At 38.1% G+C, this 20,571-nt stretch overlaps 1 protein-coding gene across 2 annotated transcripts in view; it reads right to left on the bottom strand.

Annotated features, from left to right (window-relative positions):
* PREX2 (phosphatidylinositol-3,4,5-trisphosphate dependent Rac exchange factor 2) overlaps positions 1-20,571 on the bottom strand; it is a gene marked incomplete in the record, with an annotated part of 373,689 nt that overhangs the window by 146,207 nt on the left and 206,911 nt on the right. For both annotated transcript variants that reach the window (XM_027772626.1, XM_027772627.1), the window contains 5 exon segments: positions 352-528; positions 9,281-9,488; positions 11,154-11,376; positions 17,168-17,329; positions 20,491-20,571. In XM_027772626.1, coding sequence (XP_027628427.1) covers positions 352-528; positions 9,281-9,488; positions 11,154-11,376; positions 17,168-17,329; positions 20,491-20,571 — 851 coding nt within the window.

Below are 20,571 nucleotides of genomic sequence, written 5' to 3'. Positions count from 1 at the left end.
CTCTGATGAAAATAACTTTGATTTAATTAATATTCTTCCAATATCTTTTCATGATGAAACACCATAATAAATGAGTTAATAAGATAAGTTTTGCCTTCAATGAATGGAGATGCAACTGGAGCTGCCAAAGCAGCTGTTTGTTTTTTCCAAGATACTACGGTTATAAAGGGGAAGAACTGGAAGTCTGTGCTGTCCCACTATGCTTTATTTGGGGTTAGTAATAACAGGAGATTATTTTAAGAGAAGAGTAAACAAAACCAATAATCAAAACTTTTTTTAAGAACTTTGTGGAAAATGCAGAATCACATTTGACACTGTTGATGAAATGAGTTTGAGGAATTGATGAGTTACCTGTAGGAGTCTCTGTTGCTGATGGTGTCATGACCTGAATCTTCCTGCTCATCTCCTGCAACATTAAAACAGACCCGTCTGCTGTTTCTTTCTCCCTTCTCATTGTCACTGTCTGTTGGTATTACGCATTCTGTCTTACGTTCCAGTTTTGGAGAATATGTTATCGAAGACAGGAGGCTGCAAAGTGACAATAAAAAATAAGTGCACATTTTCAAGCTGGTTGCTACAGATAACCACGTTAGTTGCTGAATAGGAGAGGTTTACAAATGCTTCTAAAGTGCTTTCAGGTTTCACAGCATTCTACTGCATAAGAATCAGGAAAATTCATTATTTCTCCTCAGAGTCAGTAATGGAAGCAGCACACAATTTAGACCAGAGGGCTTTGTTTAAATCCTGGTTCTGCCACTTTTTGGCTTTGTTACCAGAACAAAGCTAAGATGGCTCCCTTTGACATTTATAAAATGGGGATAATAACAGCCCATGTGATTGCTATGAGAATAAAATGAACGCAATCCATTCCTGTCACCTCATTCCCCTTGCTGTTACCACCTTTAATAGCACTAGAGGAAAAGACTTGATCAGCTTTAAAGTGCTAACCAACTATGCAACCCTAACACAAAATGTGCTTTAATATCTTCTCTGGTTCATCTTTGTACATTGAAAATCCACCTTCCCATTGACTCTGCCTTGGGCTTCTTCCAGGCTTTCTCCATTTGCTAGGAAAAATATCCACAACCAATCAGGATAAGATTTCACATATCTGCCGAAATGATGAGCTCTTCCACTTGGCTCGAGGCTAAAATGCCATCTTCAGAACGAACTGGCATAAAACCCAATGAAGACTTTCAGTAGCTACTGACTCTGCCACTGTGGGCTTGAATGTTTGGTTACATGATGCTTCTGTTAGATCTAACTCAAAATCAGGCAAAAACAGAATAATTCTTTATTACTAAACAGCTTGCTAAAATAACTTGCCAAGAAATTAAACCACACCTAAACAAAGGGTGCTATGTATGGGTTCTCAAGCCAATAGTCATCGTCTCATGAAACACCTATGACATTCAGCTCCAATCAAAACCACTTTAAAAGAAAAATTAATTGCCAGGATACATGCACTCTTCGAAGAAGGACAGATGGAGAGACATAGAAAGCACCTCCAATAGGGTGTGGTCACACCGCAATCTATTCTCTATTCTTCCATCCTGTCAGAATTTGGGGCATGCATGCACACATGCCCAGCATGTTTTTCAAGCCACTGAAGCCAGAATTTGAACTATGGTTGCCCAGGTGAAATCTGGCTCCATTAACCACCAGGCTACAGTGTAAGGGCATGTATCTTGAAATGCATTTTTCATATCAATGTCATGATTATTTTGTTATTTCAAGATTATGAAACTATCTTACACCTTATATACATCTCCCACGTCATCAAAGCCAGTGGTATACAATGAGCAGGTATCTGTGAAGTGATTTTATTAATTAATTAAGCACATTTATTGTACCGTGCATTGTTTTAGGGCTGGGAACATAGTTTACAAAACAAGCAAAAGGCCTCTGACTCCTTGAAGCTTAACTTCTATTGGGAGGAGACAAAAACAATAAACAAGTAAAATTTTTAGTTCGGTTGACCCTGGAAAGCATAGGTGTTCGAGGTGCCAATCCCCCATGCAGTCAGAAGTCCATGTATACGGGGAGAAAGAAAAAAGCAAAACATTTAGGGACACAAAAAAGGGAAAATTATCTATTGATGATAATGTGTATGATAATATCTTCAAGTGGACTAATATATAGTGTATTCATGCTGAGAAAATTCATTTTGTAAGCTGCAATGATATAGAGTGATTGAATGTATTTAAAACAAAAACTTCACGGGAAATGAGAAATATGAGAAAACTATGCATGGATTTAAAAATTTTGTGCACCAATATAAACTCATACTATATTCCCATTTTTACATGGAAAGAAAAGCTCATGTATAACTTTGGACTTCCCCAGAATTTAACTACTGATTGCCTACTGTTGACTGGAAGCCTAATCAATAACAGTCGATCAATATATAGTTCATATCTATGTATTATATACTACATTCTTATAATAAAGGTAGCAAAAAGAAAATTTATCACAAACCATAGTAGCAAATACATTTACATTCCTGTATTTCCCAATATATTTATTGAAAAGAAACTTAGATTTAAGTAGACCTACACTGTTCAAACTCACGCTGTTCAAGAGTTAGCTGTATCTCAGAGGGTGACAAAATGTTAACGAGAAAAATAAAGGGAAAGAAGCACTAAGCTGCAATTCTGAATGGTACCATCAGGTAATGTCTCACTGTGAGGTGATATTTGAATAATATTTTGACACTCTATGGTTTTTAGGCATCAGTAAAAATTGAAGGAGTTACACGACATTGCTCAAGGCCCTGTGAACATTTGCAATAACTGAAAGCTATGAATTATTTTAAACACAGTTTTTCCATTTGGAAAGATACTTTCATGTCTTGTAAGACAGATTGTGTGTTTATTCACCCCCTCCACCCAAAAGATTAAAACATTAGACTAACTCCAATTACCCATAATCCTACTGCACAGACAGATGGACTCTGAATACCAAAGAGGAACGACAGGCAGGGGATCTCATTTTGCAAGGAGTCCTCTGTGCTTATATATCTTTTAAATGAGAAGTCATGGGGCTGAGTGCAAACATTTTTTTTCCAGCTCTATGAACTGTATTCACATATTTGCTTTTCATTTTAAACAGCTGCAATCACCCCTGCACTGACCCAGTGGGAACAAGTGTTAGGCTTACAAACAAGTGATAGAAAACCATGCTTTGGCATACAATTTCTAGATTTTGAAAAATAATAGTAAAGGCATCAAAAAATTTTATTTGTACATGCAGAAATATTTTCCTTTACCTATGCTCATACACAGTATGACTATTAACCTACTAAGGGGTCATTAATTAAAATCCTGGACAGCACGTCATTCTAGATCAATCTCTTCCTGATGAAGTTGATTAATAAAGATTTTTGTATATAGAATATTGGATCTATCTGTGTTTTTAAATATCATCATTATCTTCATAGCTAACACATTTTGAGCCATTATGCCAGTTGTTATTCTAAGTACGTAACAGGTATTAATTCACTAAGTCCCTATAAAGTAGGTATTATTACTATTATCCCTATGAGGGGTTGGTGAGTGAGACAGATGCATTGTCAGAGGTATATACTTTGCAAATTCAGTAGAAATCCTTCTGGTTGCAAACAAACTTACATAACCTGGAGGGAGTTGGGCGGTCATTATACTGTCCACCACATCCCACGTCTGCTGAGCACACGACTGGAAGACTTTCCTCCAGTCCTCTGAGGACAGCCATGGCTATGTGACCTGCTTCTGCCTATGCAATTGAGTGATGTGACACAGATCACTTGCAGGGTGAAGCCTCTTGCCAGTGCCGCATTCCCTTCTCCCTGCTGTGATCATCAGAGACATTTCAGCTGAGGGGACGCTGTCTGCCTGCCACTCAGAGTGAGAACAAGAAGTAGAAACCCCGGGACCCAAGATAAATACAGAGTAAGTACAAAAGGAGCTTTTGTTGTTTTAAGTCTGCGGGACTTTCAAGTTGTCCTTAACATAACAGTGAAGCGGGTAGAAAGCATGCTGTCTAGACAGCAAATGTCCAGAGCAGTCTGGTGTGAGTCGTTGGGGCAGAGGTGAGGCTACTTTATACAGAGGACTGGGCACAGCTTCTCTGTGGATCTGCCTGAAGGCCAGGAACCAGCCACAAAGATCTCAGGAACAGGGACAGTCGAGTAGAGCACCCTAAGATGAGGCTTAACTGGCCATTTTCCAGGGACAGAAAATGGTCAATGCAGCAGGAGCGCAGAGAGGTGAGTTTGGATCAGGCAACGGCAGATCAAGTAGGACCGGGCAGGCCACACAAGGCATTGGATGTTACTGGTACTGCAGTGGAATCCCACGAGGTGTCTATGAGCAGGGGACTAGCTCAATTTCCCTTTACAATTTCCCTTCTGTGTCTGATGAAGACTGAATATACCAGACAGGCATAACTCAGAAACTCCTGTGGTGGCTCTCGTGAGGGTTGAAGAGGGCCTGTTCTGATGATAGTTATGGATTCATCCTGGGCATAACTGACAGAACTTGATGAGGTATTGGAGGTGGAGGAGGAAGGAAAGAGAAGAACCAAAGATGATATCTGGACTCTAATTTGATGAACTGAAAAAAAAAAAGGAAATACTTTATTGAAAAGGAGAAGACCATTGTGGAGTATGGGTGAAACTGATTGGAGAATGAGAAAATGAATTGAGTCCGTTTTCGTTTTTATGACATGTATCATTTTTCCCATGAGTGAGAGAGACAGAGAGACAGCAACCACAACAGAGTCTTGAAGCCACGATCTACCCTGGGCTTCAGCCAGTCCCAGGTCACGGGGCTCTGCATGCTCAGCTTACGCAGAGGGGTGTCTGGACAGAAACTTAGACTATAATGCCCTAAAGTAGAAATTTTGCAGTCACAAAGACTCCAAGAGACAAGTTCCACAGTGGAACTTTTTCATGTGGATCAGCCTTGCCGAGTACCATATTTTACCTCTGTGCCTCCACCAGGCCCCAATATAAGTCACTTCTGGAAATAAATTCAAGTTTATTGTACTTAAACTCATCCCAGTGTTTCATAACCCAAATTACAGAGAGACTGTGAGAATGAAATAAGTCATTGCATGTGGATAGTGTAGCCATGCCTGATACTGATAATAAAAGTTGGTTTTTTTGAAGTTATGCCCTCTTTTTGCATTTACCAGCAAAATGCTTGGGCAACCTTCAAAGATAATTCCACCACACCACCATCCCTATCTGTAACAACCAGGTCATTAACTGTCCTCACTACAGTTTGCTCATCACTCAATCCTGAGATCTGGCACCTGCAGAATAAAATCTGCTCTCAAATGTGCAGTCTTCACTAGTTCCAGTTCTCTTCGTTCATTTCTTTCCTATAGGATTTTTAAATCCCATTAAAGTTTCAAACTATCCAGGGAATATTTTTACTTTTACTTATTACTAGTATCTTTAGGTCATTAACCAGAAACTAACCCATTAAAGGCCAAAGCTACCCAAAGTGAAAGAGGAATCACAAAGCATCAATTAGATTAATAACATCATCTTGCAAATCCATCTCCAATTCTATCTTTCGATCTGAGGCTAAGAAGGACTTAGTGAATGCCTATGTATTAAAGAAAATTTCATTTCTAGGAGAGGTGTTCCTTTTTTTTTTTTTTTTGAGTTTTTTTCTTTTTTCTTTTTTTCCCCTGGGGGCATGTGCTTACCATAAAGACAGAGGGAGACAGAGAGACAGAAAGTGAGAAATTACCCCCCAGGGGAGATGGCCACACAGCAATCCTTTCTCCATTCTCTTCTTGGGATCTTAGGCATGCATGCACACACACCTGGCATGAGTTTAAGCCACTGGCTCCGGGACTCAAACCATGGTTGACTTACATGGGAGTCCAGCGATATAACCATTATGCCACCTGCTGTTCCCTCTAGAAGAGGTGTTCCTAAGTGACAGAGCAACCAGACTTTATGGGAAGATGACCTTGACATCAGACCTTTTCATGGGAATAAATGACTTCCAGAAAGGCTAGCAAGAAGGAGCTAGGAGGTAATTTCTCTTAAAACTTGGCAACACATTCAAAACCTGCTTCTTCTCTCAGCAAATACATCTTTGTGTGACCAAGTATAATTACTACATGGGGAGAAAACTGTTTGGTAACTACCTTTTTAAATAATGTGTTGAGCTTGACTGCACTGCAGCATCACTGAATACTAAGGACAACGGAGAATGCAGGCACTTGGACAACCGTACTGTTTTAAAGAGAGTACAGTGCACATCGAGTTATACAGAGCATATTTATATTTAAAATCAAGTTATATGGTTTGTAGAGACGGCCATGCGTGTTTCTCTTTATTTGCTTATTTTGTGTAATTTTTCTATAAACATGCACAATTGGGTAAATGCTTTAAAATAACAGAGTGGAAAAATCACAAATGAAAAATAATCACTTTAAAAGTAGTTTTAGTTGGGACCAGCAGTTAGCGTAATGACTATGCTGGTCTCCCATGCAGATAACTGCGGTTTGAGTCCCAGACCTGGTGGCTTAAATTCATGCCAGACACCTGTGCATGTGTACCCAAGATCCCCAGAGGAGAATGGAGGAAAAGGGATTGTGGGGTGTCCATCCCCCCTGGGGGGGTGATTTCTCACTTTCTCTCTGTCTCTCTTTTGCCTTTCTGGTAAGTACACATGCCCTATAGCAAAAAAAAAAAAAAAAAAAGTTTTAGTTAAAAAAAAAATAAATAACCAGCATTTCAACACAAACATTTTAAATAAAAAATAAGGAGATCCTGGTTCAAAATTTTTCTGGAAAATATATCTACGTTAGGTGGACTTAAAAGAAATAGTCAATAAATTAACAAAGACAATGTCTGGATGCTCTCTGGCCAGTGTTGGAGGGTCAGTGTATTGCAGACTTAGTCCCAAAGCACTAAGCCCTGTGTCACCTGCCACACATTCATAGTCCTGCCACTGACAAAGGACTCATCCGAACAGTGGGATTAACAAGTCTTGGCCTAACTGGAAATAAGGGACTGGTCCAGATGTTCACTTAAAATTCCCTTGGCAGCTTGGATCTATGATTCAATGCCACTATTTACTGCCTTATTAATAGTGATTCTTTTTCTATCACTTCCTAATTACCTCAAGGGGAAAATAACTGGGTTCTAAAGTAAAACATATCATATAATAAAATCCCATTTATTAAATAAGGCAAAATATAATGCTTTAAAATAGAAATTTCTTAGTCACAAAGACTTCATGATAATTGAAAATCTTCATGCAATTGCTTAAAAATAGTCTCCTATTCTCATAGCAACCTCAAGCTGTTTAATTCATCCATAAAAGGGTAAGTCATAGTGGAATCTACATGTTATAAGTAATTTTTAAAAACACACATAGGGAAATAGAATTTAAATCCTAAGTAACTCATAAAACTTCAGAAATACAGCAGAGTCACTAGTAAACATCTGAAGTTAATTTTTAAAATAGCACCATCTAATGTAGTGGTTTCAATCTCTAAATATCAGTGTCAAATAAGAGATCAGGCCACTTATAGCTCAGCAGTATAATGTCTAGTTGCGACAAAGACTTAGAATAAGTTCTAGTTTGTGTCAAAACTGAATTATTCAGAGAAGCATGGGATGATAGCATGTGAAGTAGACAATATATACCTGACAGCAATTTAAATCAACACAACTTCCTAAAACAAGTACCATAAAATGAGGATAAGGGTATTGATACTGTTTTCAGAATCTACCAACATTGGGTATATTCAATCATTTCCATCTCTTGCATAGATGAACAGGTATTAGATACTATGCTGACTGATTTCTGTATTCATTTATATAATTTTCATTACTAACTTATAATTCATTATTATCTGTCCATGTCTATAGATGAGATCATGAAACATCCCAGAGTCTGTGCTGTTTTGACCATACAGAGCTGTCTTAACTAGATGTGAAGCATAATTGTACACCGTGACATGACAAATTATCCTACGGAGCTCAGGTAATTCTCCAGTCATCAAATTCTTAAATTAGAACTGGAGTTGATCTCGTTGGAAAAGTGCTCCTTAACTACCTCTGCGTCTGGGTTAAAAGTTTCAAATTACCAGCGTAGCTATGTGGTTACTGCCTACAGGCAATTAATTCAATCAAATAGGAAAAAATACCGGTCCTAGAGCTATACTAAATTTTGCATTTACTTAACAAGTATGCCAAGCATTTATTATACAATATGTTTTTCATAAATAAAAGAGGTCATTAAAAAGGTCACAAAATTGTGTTATGAAAAAAAAGTACAAATGGGTTTCAAAAATTTTTGCATCAAAATAAGCTTGTACTTGAACTTGAACTTTCTATGAACTTCCTGAGGTCCTCGTGTATCTACTGAGTACATGTACACCAAATAGCATGTCCTAAACTATAAAGAATACAAGGAAAGCCCTATATACAGTTCAAGGTAATATTTTCACATTGAGATCCATTTCATATTTTTTATAAGAGAATTTTATAACTCTTTTCTCCAGTACTAAATACTTAAAATATTTATCTTGAGGGCTTGTTCTGTGGCCTGATGGTTAAGGCAGTAAGATCCCACATAGACAAACAACACTGTGGTTCAACTCCCAGACCTGGCAGCTTAAAAAAGGTGCTAGGCATGTGTGCCCTAAATCCCAACAGGATGGATAAATGGAGGGAGAAGCGTTGTCGCATGACCATTTTCCATTGTTCCCTTGGGGGTGCTTTCTTTTTCTCCCTCCCTCTCAAGTGCATGTGTCCTCTGGCAAACTTAATATATATGAAAAGTCAAGATGCATTTTTGCATAGAAAAAAATACATCCTGACTTTTCTGACAACCCAATAATTTTTAAGGTCTTAGTACCAAGAGGATCTATATGACCTACACAAATCTCCTACATTTCCAAAACCTAATGAAAGAATTATTGGATTTTTCCAAGTCATATTTTCTTTTTTTTTTTTTCTCTACTATATGGAATGTATGCTTGCTGGAGACAGACTGAGACAGAGACAGAGGGAAAGTGAGTAAGCATCCTCTAGGTAGATGGTCATGCCACAATTCCTTCTCCTCCATTTTCTTCTCATAATTTTGGGCACATATGCACAAGCGGCCAGTGTGTTTTTCAAGCCTCTGGGTCCCAGACTTTAAACACTCAGTTGGCCATCTGGGATCTGGCTGCCTTAAGCTCCACACCATCCCTGGCCCCTCGAGCCACATTTTCTACAGCTATTTTAACAGGCAAATTAAAAAGAACAGTATAAAATACTTACTCATCTATTTGACAAACACACATCTCCACCTCCTTCAGTGCAGTCTGGAGTTTGCTCAGCAGTTTCTGGTAGATATCCTGAGTCTCTAAATCTTCTTCTTTTAACAAGTATCTGAGACCATGGCCATCTTGCTGTCCCAGGGACAGTCCTGAGGGGGCTGCCATGGTTGTGATTGTATGCTGAATATACACCATGGGGCTCAGTTTCCCTGAGGAATTAAAGTGGTATATGATAAAATCACATCATCTACAACATGATGCTTTGAAGTATAAATACATAGTGGGTTGACTAAATCTAGTGCGTGAACATGTATTACTTCACATAGTTATTTTGTGGTAAGGACACTTGACATCCACTTACTTAGCATTTTTCAAGAACACAACATATTATTAAAATGATTAGAGTAGCTACATTGTACAACAGACCTCCTGAACTTATTCCTCCTGTCTAATTGGAACTCTGTATTCTTTGATCAATTTCTCTTCAACTTTCCTCCAACCACTCTAACCCTTGGTAATCACGATTCTACATCCTACAGCTACAAGATCAGTTTTTTCAGATTTTATACATGACAGAGATCATGCAGTATTTGTCTTTCTGTGCCTGGCTTCTTTCACTTAATGTAACGTCCTCCAGGTTCATGTATACTGTCACACATGACAGGATTTCCCCTTCTTAGTGACTATGTAGCATTTTATTACGTATATTCAAGGAGTCTTCAAAAAGTTTATTATGATGCATACTATGAAAAAGTTACAGGGACCAGCAGTTAGTGTAATGACTATGTCGCTGGACTCCCATGTAGTCGACCACGGTTCGAGTCCCAGACCCGGTGGCTTAAATTCACGCCGGGCGCATGGGTGTGCGTGCCCAAGATCCCAAGAGGAGATGGAGGAGAACGGATTGTGGCGTGGCCATCCCTCTTAGGGGGTGATTTCTCGCTTTCTATCTCTCTGTTTCTGTCTGTCTGGCGAGCGCATGCACCCTATAGCAAAAACCTCTCCAAAAAAAAAAAAAGTTACACATGGTTTCAAATGTTTTTTCACCAAAAGAAATTCACTTTATTTCATTTTCCACAGACTTCTTTTTAAAGTTTCCTTATATACCATGTTATCTTTACCTAGTCCAATTAATTTTAGGGGTCCAAGATTACATAATGTAAAAGGCTGATCCAATGCTGAGTTTAATTCAAAAACTAAAGTTGGTGAGTAGCTATAATTAAAAGACAATTTCATCCCTTGTCCTTCGGTGATGGTGCAGAATGGCATTATACATCCCTGCAGGCTGCTCCTCTGTGTTTTTTTTCACAAAGGTATAGGGCCATTTCTTTTCTTTTTTTTATTTATTTCATTTTCTTTTATACATTCAATCCCATTATTTAGCTTACAAAGTGAATATTTCAATACGTGAGCACTTCTTCCTAGTCCAGTTGATAAAACTATAAAATATCTTCAACAGATAATACCACATTTCTTTGTCCCATTAATGCTTTGCCTCCGTATTTTTCCTCTAAATGTCCTTCCTCAGGCCCTCCTCTTCCACACACACTATATCTGGTATTTACACCCATTTATTGTGTTTGTATATCCTTTTCAGGTTAGTGGCTCTCACAGCAAGGTAAGCAGCTTATCACACACAAAAAGAAGGTAAGAGCAATCATTCTTCTTAGAACAAAGGTAATAAAAATGCCTAACTCATTTTCATTCTATGTTCACTTATGTATAATTATCCACATGACGATGAGGCACCTTTCTTTATAAAAGTTCAAGCTTGCTTACACACCAGGAATCTATCAAATTTCAGGGATGGAGAAATAGCTCTCATTGCCTAAATTGCTTTCTGTGGGTTGATAAAGTCTCAAAAGCTAGCATACCTTCCTCAGAAGATTTATTTTCTTTATCATGAGAAGTGTGCTTCCTACTGTCCAACTGAACACCAAATGCACTCCCCAGGGAGGTTGATGTTTTGGGATAAGAAACTTCCATCACATTGACATGGCAGTTGGTAGGGCAGAAATCACTGCTGTGTAGTGGGGAGATTTTAGATTTGGCCTGTTTAAAAGTGGGCCAGGCTCTGTTCTTCAGTACACGGGAAAACTGCAAATTGAAAAGAAATAGAAAGCAGTTGAAACATGGTAATGATCCAAAGCTTTCATGTGTGCCATCCATAGTATAATCAAAAGAAAACTGAATCATGCCAATTGGAATGAGTGAAATAAATTATAAGTTTATCACAGAAATTAAACTGTTATTTGAAAACTTAAACATCCTTAATAGTTCAAAGCAATATAGGCAGCAAATGTATTTGATTCCTCTGAAACTCTAATTGTAAGTTAGGTGCTCAAAGGAATGAATTTCAGTGACCAACAAAATTCATCAGGACTCAAATCTATAGGCCCCTAACAGTTCAGAGTCCCATAAGATACTCATGTCCCAAGACACCACAACAGACCCAAGACCGTTATATTAGGAAGTATCCCCAATACCCCAATTAAGTCCAATATGAAATCTCTTTAATGCAGAAGAATGACTCTAAAATTAAGATGGATTCAAAGGACAATTTAGGGGGACAGTTCCTTCACACAGGGCATAGTTTTACATCCAAATCCTTCACACATCCAGTTCCACAGAGAGTAATTGCCACTTAGGATTCATTCAGGTCTTCAATAACATCCACCCTTGCTTCACACACATGCTGCAAAAGCTTCCATAGGCTGTACGACTGGCTGGGAATTCTATTATCATCACAGCAGCCTGGCTATAGAAACTAGAAATCAACTGGTATCTATTTTTTAAATGTAAAACTTTTAGAGTCAAAATAAAATAAAACTAGCCTCTTCAAGATTTTAGTTTCTATGGATACACTTTATTTCGCTGATAGAGGATTGTTGAGATCTTCCTCAGAAAGAAAAATATGTTGCTAATAATAGTTTAGAAGTAAATATGTAGAAATTAAAAACCTATATTCATGAATGCTGTGAATTCCATTGACATGTGTTTGATGTATAAATGGAGCTAATCTTATATGACCTATTGGGGATGTTATCTTAAGTTTCTAAGACATCTTATTCAAGCAGAAAAGATCCTTCAAACATTTTCTTGCTCACCTTGCTTCTCTGTCTAGTGAGAAAGATAGAAGGCTAGCCAGTTAACCAGGTATGGTTAAGGTCAAGAGGAATAATGAAAAAGATAGCTTTAAAAGCATTTAAGCCCTAGTTGACTAGAAGTTTCTCTTCATTTCTGAATTAAAATTAATGTGAGACAGCATACCATAGGCCTGAGACCAAGGCTGTTACTTGCCACCCACATGACCTTAAGCCAAGTCTTTCTCTCTCAGAGAAAAAAACAGAATGATGAGTCTGTGCACATGTCTGTTTAGAGATCCAAACTATACTGCATATAAAGGAGCTTTCTGTAATTTCTGTAATTCAGTGATGTTTTTATCATCTGAAATCACTGTCTATTAGCCAACCCATCGCTACCTTCCAAGCTTCCATGATCCCATTTAGGAGAAGACGTCAGAAAGTTCACAGAAAAATTAAAGTATGACCTTATTTTGTTACAAGAAAATATTTGAACTCCATGCAAAATTTGTTCATAATACATATTTTCCATGAACCCCTGGTACTTAGAAGAAAGTGGAATATACTTCTCACTCACTAGGGTGATTTTTTTTTTTAATAATCTCCAATATTTGGGGAAAAGCCTATACTATGAGCCTTTATTCTACCACAACATACACTCCTCAGTTTATAGTAAATCGCATTTTTGTTTAGAATCCAAGGATGACAGCTTCATCATTCACCATAAGCAAGTCATCATAGAGCTATGTCTATTTTACCTCCTACACATATCTGGGATCAGTCCGATCGATCCTTTTCTTTCCGTCTCTAATTCTTCTACACCAGCTTAAGTCACCATCAATTTGTACCTCCATAGGTAGGAAAGACTCCTTATTAACCATTAGACTCTTCTTTCACCAATTCTTCCTCTAGGCTGTTTCTAAAGTGATTTTCTTACAAACACATCTGATTATTATGTGCTGTGGATCTGATGTGGTTCTGTTCCCAGAACTCACACTGAGGCATGGTCCCAGTGTGGCAATACCAGGAGTTGACACTTTAAGAGGTGGGATCCAGTGGTAGGTATGTGGACTAAGGGGGCTTCTTCCTTGTGGGTGGATGGTGCTGTTCTCGGAGTACTGAGTGGGTTCTCACTGCCATGGAACAGATTAGTTATCTCAAGAGTAGATAACGTCAAGAACTCTCCACCAAAGCCACCTCTCATGTGTTGTCCTTTTCACACCATCTTGGTCACTCTTCTTCTTCTCTGCCATTTTTAACACAGCCTGAGACCCTTCCCAGAAGCCACCAGATGTGACTAACCATCTTGGATCTCCCAGCCTCCACGATCATGGGACAAATAAAATTGTTTTCTTCATAAATTACCCAGTCTCAGGTATTCTGTGACAGTAACGGAAAAAAGACTGAGATATTCTGTTATTCCAAAATATCACTAGGAAAAAAATCTCATTTTCTCAGCTTTTTTTTTTTTTTAAATTGGATCCAACTCAAAGCCTCCTTTCTAAACCAGGCAGTGTGCCAATTCTTCATCACTGTGATAAGTCTCATTTCTACATCTTTGCTTTAACTTACAATATCTCTTTATTTGAATGCTATCTCTCCTCCCTTTCACTCTGACAAATCTTCCCAACAGGAGCTACCATTTGCTGTCTATTTAATCAACAATGGCTTTTCTCTTGCTCAAATCCTCTCACCCTTGAAATAGGAATCATTCATTTGACACACAGCTGTGTAACACAGAATCAAATACAGGTAAACAAATAATAACCACCTTCAGAATAAAAGAGAACAAGGTTTGAAGTCTACTGTGTTTCCCAGCTGTGTGCTGTTGAACAAATTACTTGACCATTATGAACTTCAGTCACTTCACCAATGAAATGGGTAACATGTATCTTCTATTATTGTTATTACACATTACAATACAATACAATACAATACAATACAATACAATACAATACAATACAATACAATACAGGCAAACTGTAACATATCTCATACAGTGTCTTCTCGCACTTGGCAGTGGGCTGCTAAAAGCTGTTGTGTGCTACCTAACTCTAGCAAGCACCATCAAATAAACCAGGATGTGGTTTCGGGTGGCACCACCTGGTGGGTTTAGTAGACCTTATTACTCCTGCGTACTTCATGCACTCATCCTTTCTTACCAATTAAATTCTAAGTGTAGGAGATATGGATCCTATTTGCTACTCTGCCTTTAAAATTGCTTACTAACAGAAATATTTACACCCACTTTCATCAATTGCCTATTTCAACAGGTTGTCAGTCTTTACAGGAATTAGGAAAAATTACAAGCTATTTTGCAACTTTTCTGGTTTCCTTTGTCTACAACACTTGTGCACTCTGACTATACAACCCTTGTAATATCCCCAAGCTGGGGCCCAAACTTTGGAGTATGAGCTTCTCAGGTCCACCAACATAACCAACCTGAGTTTTCCTACTCTCTGAGTGGCACCTGGTTTCTTGGTGTTCTGTTTTCTGCAACAGGGGAGGGCAGAGATTCTCAAGTAACTCTTAAGTCCCACTGCCTACACAAAAGGTATACATTAGTAAATACTTCCCTGTTTTTCCTGCTCTCTCCTATAATGAGTTCATTTCATGAAACTGAGTTTTTGATCTATGCTACTGACTTTCATTAAAGAAAACATTAAAAATAGCTGCTACACAGGACTGACCATGTAGCCTAGTAATTGGTTAAGGGGGCTGGAACCCATGTGGCTTGAAAAACGTGCTGGGTTCATGGCAAGTGTGCCTGAAATTCCAACAGAATGGAGAAAACCAGGCCAAGGGATTGTGGCATGACCACACCCATTAGGGTGTATTTTCTCCCTCCGTCTCTCTCTGAGGAATGTATAAATCCTCTGGCATTTAAAAAAAATAAACTGCCACACAAAACAAATTCCTTTTTGTTTCATTCTTCTTCTTTTTTTTTAATGAAGATACATTTACAAGCACTATCTATGACATCTCTTGGTGTCATCTCTACGAAATCTAGTATGAAATTTCTTTCAGAATTCAGTCCAAAAGAGATATAGTTCTCTCAACAAACATGTATTATTTCACAAGGAGACTGTGAAATATGTAATAAATTGTGTTTTCCTTTTCACTTTGGCTACTAGGAAGCTGAAAGCCATATGTATTATAGTATTCCACTTTGGCAACTACGCAGACTTTTGGGAACTGCTTACCTATGAACTTTTCCTTGGTTGTTTATAAAATCTATTCTAATATAACTTTATCATGAAGTAAATGCTAATAATTTCCCTCAATATCCATTTCCTCTTCTTACTTCTAATAATAAATATCCCTGAATTTTAGTTGAACAGATGGATACCCTGTTTGAGACTACATTTTCCAAACTCCTGTTATCGAATGACTAATGGGATGTCAACAGGAATTATGTGCAACTTTTGGGCCATATTCTCAAAAGAAAATTTTACTCTCTACTTCCTTTTTCCATTTTCAGAATGATGATAGCTTAGACAAGGTGGTGGTGAGCCAGCTTTGATCTCGTATTGGGTTGTCGGAAAAGCCAAGATGTATTCTTCTATGCAAAATGTATCATGAATTTTCCAATGACCCAATGGAAGAGAACAATATATCAAAAGGAGAGAACAAAAATATAGAAGACAGCTGATTCCCCAAAAAGCTCTAAAGCCCTTTCCTACTGGGCCGCTATCAGGTTAGACCTTTGTGAGAAATAAATCTACCTTGTTTAAAGCCTGTGTTATCTTGGTCCTTTTAATAGTGATTGAATCAATTCACTACCTATTATACCCTGATGCCAATGTTTGCCTTCCATTTAAATAGTTTATCTTTTCCTATGTATATGTTTTTAAGCTACTTCCATTGTTCTTATATGAAAGAAGGGAAAAGAAAGGAAGAAAAATGAGAAAATAAATAAATGCAAATGACCAGTTTGATACCCAGAATCTACCTGAACTCCTGTCACAGCTTTTACAGAGGCATCTCTTAAACAGAATGAGCTTGTTTTTCAAAATGTGTTCAAAATGAATATAAACCTAATTTGAATTTGTTTGGAGTTCTAAATTTTACTTCAAAGCACTGTTACATCTCAAGAGAGAAAGAAGTGAAAAGACAGCCTTCTGTTCTTTAACTTCTCCAGGACATATTCAGAGACTCTGCCCAACTCACACAGGTGAACTGAACTCATTGATCATGGAAGGAGGGTTAGCGAATGTGACAGTTAAGCAGAGATCCTCCATATGATTTTTCTTCACAGGAATATGCTTTCTAAAAATTATGATAATAATACATACTCAGCGAGTAAAACATTACCAAAAGTGCTTAAAGAAAAAAAACTGTCTCACACTAACCAAGATAATCAACACTATCTCACAATAACCTAGGTAATCAACATTGACAGCTTCTTGAGTATTCTCTCACACAAATGAAGTAACAGATGTAAAGGCATTTTAAAAATTCTAAATATTATATAAATGTTATCATTTCTTTAGAAAGTACATAGATATGTAAAGAAAATATTGGGGCCAACAAGTAGCAAGGTGGTTAAGTCCTGGACTCCCATGCAATCGACCACGTTTTCAGTTCCAGACTTGACAGCTTGCTTTCTCACTTTCTCTCTGTCTCTCTCTCTTTCTCTCTCTCTCTCTCTGGTGAATGCACATGCCATATAGCAAATTAAAAACATAATAATAATAAATAAAATTGTATAATTCTTTAAGAAAAGAAAATATCAAGAACTAATTTAAATTGACATCCAAATGATAAATTTCTATACTTACATGTAAAACCTATAGAACTTTTACCTTTTTATAACTGGATATTCTCTGGCATATGTGTTCGATTCTTTCATTGCAAACAGCACTGAATTTACTCTGTAGCTCAGTAGGAATCACTTCATTGAGAGAATTAAGGCTGGTGCAGCTTTGGACAAAATGATCATCGCTTTTAGCCAGGGCTTCAAGAATCTGTAGTGATAAACACATAACACAAAACAAAACAAAATAAGAAAAAGAACTTCAAAAGAAACCACATAAAACTTTCATAAGTTAACAATACAGCGTAAATTTCTTATATTGCTCTTCTCTTTGAAGCTGTCTGGGATTTCTACGATTGCTCCATTCAGAGAGGCGCTGTCAGTACAGTGATTTGACTGTGTGTCTGGAACCTCAGGCTTTGTCTTCTGACTATAAAAGCCGGCTTAGGGAGATGAGTGGACATCAAAGACTCCCTGATGGATAAATCAGTGCATTCTGATGTGGGATGTTTTAGTCAGAGTCACTCAGAACATTTTTTACCCTCAATTTCGTAGTAGAAACCACCCCCCCCAAAAAAAAGAAAAAACACAATGCAAGGAAAACCATCAGCATCCTTACTCCTTACCGAGAGCCCAGCACAGAGAGTGTATTTAACAAATGCTTGCTTAAGAAATGAACACATATCCTGGTAAAGCACAAATTAATGTCACTTGCTGGATCTGGGCTCTAGCTGATAAAAGCATCAGATGAAAGCATCCATACAATGTTTCCAATTAACAAACCCTTTAGGCTACTTGAACAATGTAGGGCTAAGTGTGTGTACACACCTCGGATCACTGAGAATTTCTAATGACTTGAAAATTAATTATGTGGTGTTTATTGGTAGTATTTATGGTTGTTCAGAGTACAATTGACTTTTTTTTTTTTTTGGAGAGGTTTTTACTATAGGGCGCATGCGCTTGCCAGAAAGACAGAGAGACAGGGAGACAGAAAGCGAGAAATCACCCCCCAAGAGGGATATCCATGCCACAATCCTTTCTCCTCCATTCTCCTCTCGGGATCTTGGGCACACATACCCGGGGTAAGTTTAAGCCACCGGGCCTGGGACTCGAACCCGGGTCGACTACATGGGAGTCCAGCAACATAGCCATTACACCAACTGCTGGTCCCTTAATTGATATTTTTATAATATTCTGTGAGACATCAAATATATAGATATCATGTTTATTTGAGTTCTTTGACCACAGCTATTCACCCACTACTCTGCATATAGAGGATGCGTTTTTGTCTAATCACTCATCTAGAAATGAGATCTGGGGCCAGCAAGTACCACAGTGGTTAAGGAGGGACTCCCACATGGCCAACCAAGGTTTGAGTCCTAGACCTGGGGGCTTGAGAATCTTGCCAGCCATGTGTACGTAGATGCCCAAAATCCAGAGAGGAGAATAGAGAAGAGATTGTGGCATGGCCAGCCCCCCAGGGGGTGATTTCTCACTTTCACTCTTCTTTCTCTTTGTCTCTCTCTCTGGGGAGCACATGAGCTATGGCAAAAACCTTAAAAAAAATCCTACATTATCATTGGCAATGTCATCTTGGCTTTCTTAATTTCTTTTATTTTTCTTTTCTTCATATATATAATGGAAATCATATTTGTAATACCAATCTGTGCAGTCGTCATATATAAAATTCATGTAGGGCTGCACCTGCAACACACTGGTTAAGCACTATGCATGAGAAGCCAGATCCCATAGAACTGACAGTTCAAATCCTGGTCCCAGAAGCTCACAACACATGCCAGATGCATGTGAATGTGTGCCTCAAATCCTCAAAGGATAAAGAAATGGAGGAAAAGGGATGGCAGCGTGAACATACCTCATTAGAGAGGTGCTTTCTCTCTCTCTGTGGGGAGCACAAGCTCCCTCTGGCATTAAAACATCAATCAATTATTTAAAAGTAAAAACATACAAATTATAAAAGAATCATGTAATATTGAAAACTTGAAATAGCTAGAAAATAAAATAAAATAATTAGAACAACCTGGCCACAAACTCTTCCATGGCTCCTGTTAATAGTAAAATGTAATTGGGGAAGGACTGCATTTTGAAAATATATATTTTATATCAACAGATATATAGAGTAGTATACTATCATTAGAATGATGGCATTTTCTCATTTTCTTTAAGTTAACTTTCTTAGACTTATCAAACAAAACAATTATTTTTAAAATAATAAAATATATTCATTTGAATCTCTGTATTACTTTCTCCAACTAAAATTTTACTTCCTGCATATTATAAATGTTAAATCTATCTCAAGTATACATGTTGAAAATAAGAATTGAAATGAAGATATAAAGGATGAGGAGGCTACAATCTCATCTTTCTTGTAATGTCTGAATTCTCACAAAATGACATAAAAGCAGTATGAAACACGGAAGCTCAGAGCTGTGAGGGAGTTGAATGATGGATGTAGAAAGGTCATTAAAAGAAAGCAGAGTCACCTCTCCACCACATGCTTTGTACATTCAGATGAAGACTGTCTTTCTCCCTCCCAATCTCGCTTAGCCTAAGGACCTCCGTGTGACATCCTTCTCGACTGAGAATTCTACAGATGTCTGTGGATCTGTTCATAAACCAATGCTGAAGTTTCCTGCAGTTTTATGAAATAAGACACACAGAGAATCTGAAATTTCTTGTGATGTATTTCATAACTTCAAATACTCTTCAGCAGATTAGATAGATTAAAACAATCAAACGAACACCGTGTGATGAAAGTCATCAGAGAACTCACAATACTGAACTGACAGACATAGACAGGTTAATAAATGCAGTAAAGTTTTGCCATAGCCAGTAACACCTGCCTTGCAGGGGTTCTGTCTAATGTAACACTTTGTTCCAAAAGGATCAGCAAAAGGAAGATCATATGCATACTGAATAATGGGGGGGGGACAGAAACAAAAAGAAATCGAATGAGCTGACAGCTGCAGTATGTATAGCTGTTTACATATTTTCTTCTTTTAAGAGAGATTTTGGCTATAGGGTGCATGTGCTAGCCAGAGAGACAGAGTGAGACAGAGAGATAAAAAGTGAGAAATCACACCCTGGGGTGGGGGGTGAGGAGGATGGCCATGTTGTAATCCCTTCTCCTCCATTCTCCTCTAGGGATTTTGGGCATGCACACACATGAGCTCGCATGAATTTTAAGCTGCCACACCCAGGACTTGAACTCTAGTTGACCATGTGGGGGTCCAACACCTTAACTACAATGCTACCTGCTGGCCCCAGCTGTTTAATTTTTTTAGAGTGGGGGTGGGGCAGGTATCAGCTGCTTTATTTAGAACAAAAGACCTGTTTCCGCAGGCTCACACATACCTTAGCAGTTAGGCTGAAGAAGCCCTTGGGCTCGATCATCTTCTCCACCACGTTGCACTTGATCCCTGCGGTGCTGTCATA

The sequence above is a fragment of the Tupaia chinensis genome, unplaced genomic scaffold, assembly GCF_000334495.1.
Source record: "Tupaia chinensis unplaced genomic scaffold, TupChi_1.0 Scaffold000288_2, whole genome shotgun sequence".
Classification (NCBI taxonomy): Eukaryota; Metazoa; Chordata; class Mammalia; order Scandentia; family Tupaiidae; genus Tupaia; species Tupaia belangeri.
Note: the sequence above shows the minus strand (reverse complement) of the source record. Positions and strands in the feature narration are given on the sequence as shown.